Source organism: Equus quagga, chromosome 12 (genome assembly GCF_021613505.1).
Source record: "Equus quagga isolate Etosha38 chromosome 12, UCLA_HA_Equagga_1.0, whole genome shotgun sequence".
NCBI lineage: Eukaryota > Metazoa > Chordata > Mammalia > Perissodactyla > Equidae > Equus > Equus quagga.
Genome location: NC_060278.1, coordinates 95,117,250 through 95,120,052, shown reverse-complemented (window position 1 = coordinate 95,120,052; position 2,803 = coordinate 95,117,250). Strand labels below are relative to the sequence as shown.

At 45.2% G+C, this 2,803-nt stretch overlaps 1 protein-coding gene across 1 annotated transcript; it reads left to right on the top strand.

The window, feature by feature from the left end:
- Positions 1-1,446: 1,446 nt before the first annotated feature.
- Positions 1,447-1,934, top strand: GTSF1L (gametocyte specific factor 1 like). The gene is given in 2 exon segments (XM_046678427.1): positions 1,447-1,510; positions 1,513-1,934. Coding segments are annotated over 2 exon segments (486 nt in total).
- The last annotated feature ends 869 nt before the right edge of the window (positions 1,935-2,803 follow it).

Genomic DNA, 2,803 nt, shown 5'->3' with positions numbered 1-2,803 from the left:
AACAGACATAGGAAAAGAAATAGATTACCTTCATAAGAAGTTAGGTAACGATGGAATTCTGAATTCTCAAGCAGAGAGTGGAAGCTGGAAGAAACTGAACTCAGCTTCAGTGTGAAGAAAGAAAATAACACCACTATACTCAGCGAAATATCTTTCAAGAAGGAGGATGAAATAAAGACATTTTCAGACAAACAAAACCAAAAGTGTTTGTCAAGAGGAAATTCTAGAAGATAAACTTCCAGCAGACACAAAGGGATCCCACACGGTGGGTCTGAGGTGCAAAAACAGAGAGGAGTGAACAGGAGGAAGAGTGCACACAAGCTTTGACGATGTAGAAGGACAACAGCAATCCTGTCTTGTCAAGTTTTTAAAAATTAGGCTTAAAATACAGGGAACAATAGGGGCTGGCCCCGTGGCCGAGTGGTTAAGTTCGCGCGCTCCGCTGCAGGCGGCCCAGTGTTTCGTTGGTTCAAATCCTGGGCATGGGCATGGCACTGCTCATCAAACCACGCTGAGGCAGCGTCCCACATGCCACAACTAGAAGGACCCACAACGAAGAATATACAACTATGTACCGGGGGGCTTTGGGGAGAAAAAGGAAAAAATAAAATCTTAAAAAAAAAAAAAAAAATACAGGGAACAATAATGTAATAAGTCAAGGGGGGAGTAAATGAAGAAGTCCATAATATCCAGGAAGGGGGTGAAACTTTTATTAACTTTAAACCTTGGTAAGTTATCTATGAAGGTTTCAATTTGTACAGTAACTACTAAACGATTAGAGAATGTATAACTTACAAAATAGTGGGGAGGTGGAAAGAATTTTTAAAACTGTCTGTTTAAAAGAAGAGAAGAAAGAAGAAACGAATAAACCGAAGAATAAGTCAAGAAGCACATAATAAGATGGCAGATTTAAACCCAAATACATGGGGGATTATATTAAACAGGTGAGTTTAAAGACAGTTAAATGGTCACAGACATGCCACAAACAATTTTGCATGACAGCTGTCCCCAAAGTGCCCCACACCTTGAAAGTGGTGGACAACAAGTAGCCTCTTCCTGAGGACTCACGCTGCCCATTGTGACCATGACATCACACAGCATAACTTGCAGAGTCACGCAGGGCTGGCACGTACATACCTTCTTCACCTTCCAGGCAGGGCAGTGTGGGGTTTTGGCTCTTGCATCTGCTTTACATAGTTCTTCTGTCTCACGTGCCGTTTGATAACTCTGTTCTCTGTGCAGCTGCTCCTGACAGCTCCTTGTCCTTTTTCTAATCCACTACTCGTGGTCCCAGAGAACAGGAAACGTGAGCTGATAAGACCTGTGCGTACAAGGCCAACGCTGGGGCAGAGAAAATCTCCATTCTTCTCACCAAGGGCCTTTTCCAAGAGGGGCATTTTGTTTTGACTCTTGGCAGTGACCATTCTGCTTCAAGAACAATTTCTCATGGAGCCAGAAGCCTTGGAAGTTTGCCCTTACAACCCTCACCACCGAATCCCGCTCAGCAGATTCAGTACCATCTGGCATCATGCAGGAGAAAGAATCCCAAGAAAGCCAAAAAGATGGCCAGCTGCAAATACAATGCCTGCCACGTGGTTCCCATCAAGAAGCTGGAGGAGCACGAGGCTGCCTCTGTCAACAGGAGCACAGCAGAAGAGGACAGCTCGAGCCCTCTCAAAGTTAGCCTTCTGAGTTCAGAGCAGAATGGAAGTGCCCCTCCGGTGTCCCCCTGGCTCCCCAACGCTGAGGTCTGGAATGGGCTCCCCAACGCTGAGGTCTGGAATGTCGATGGCCCTAACTGCCACCCCATGTTCATCCTTAAGACTTTTGTTCCCCAAAAGCTTGTTTGTGAGAGCGACGCAAGAGAGTCAGAGAGAGAGGACCATCCCCCATCCCTGACCAGCCCCCAAAAGACCCTCAGACCCGGAGAGTAAACCACAGGCAGCAGAAAGAAGATGTGTGCCTCTTAAACACGTGAAAGGAGACGCAACTCACCAGAATAAAAGGCACGGAACGTGAACTTCACTGGAATGCTTTTTTTTTTCCACCGAAGGAGATTGGTAAAGATCAAAAGGCTTAAGAGATTCTGCTGGCAAAGGTGGGGCCAAACGGGCACTTTCGTAACATTTGTGAGAATATAAGTTGATAAAACTCCATGGAGGGCAATTTGACCATAGCTTTAAAAATGATCAGTGCATTTGCTTCAATGGAGCCATTCCACTTCTAGGAATTCATCCTGTAAATATATTCACACATGTGGAAAATGAGGTAAACATAAGGTTATTCACTGCAGCATTATTTGTAGCAGCAAAAGGTCAGAAATGACCTACGTATCCATTAGGAGAGCTTGATTAAATGAAGCACGATGCAGCCATACTAGGAAATAGTATGCTGCCATGAAAAAGAGTAAAGCTCTTTCTGTACTGACAGGGAAAGGCTAAGATGTGTTTTTAACTCAGGGACCAGCGAACTTTTCTCTAAAGGGCCAGAGAAAAAATATTTGAGGTTTTTTTTGTGAGCTGTATAGTCTCTGTCACAACTATTCAGTTCTGCCTTGGTAGAACGGAAGCAGCCACAGACACTGTGTAGACAAATGAACGTTTGTTGTTAGTGCCAATGAGTTGATTCTGACTTGTGGCAACCTTGCGTCCAGCAGAGTGGGACCCTGCCTGGTCTTTTGGTGCCATCCTCCCACCTTCCGGCGCTGTTTCAGACAATGCCCCGCACTATTCGTAGGGTTTTCATGGCCAATTCTTTTGGAAGTGGGTGGCCAGGTCCTTCCTCCTAGTCTGTCTTAGTGTGG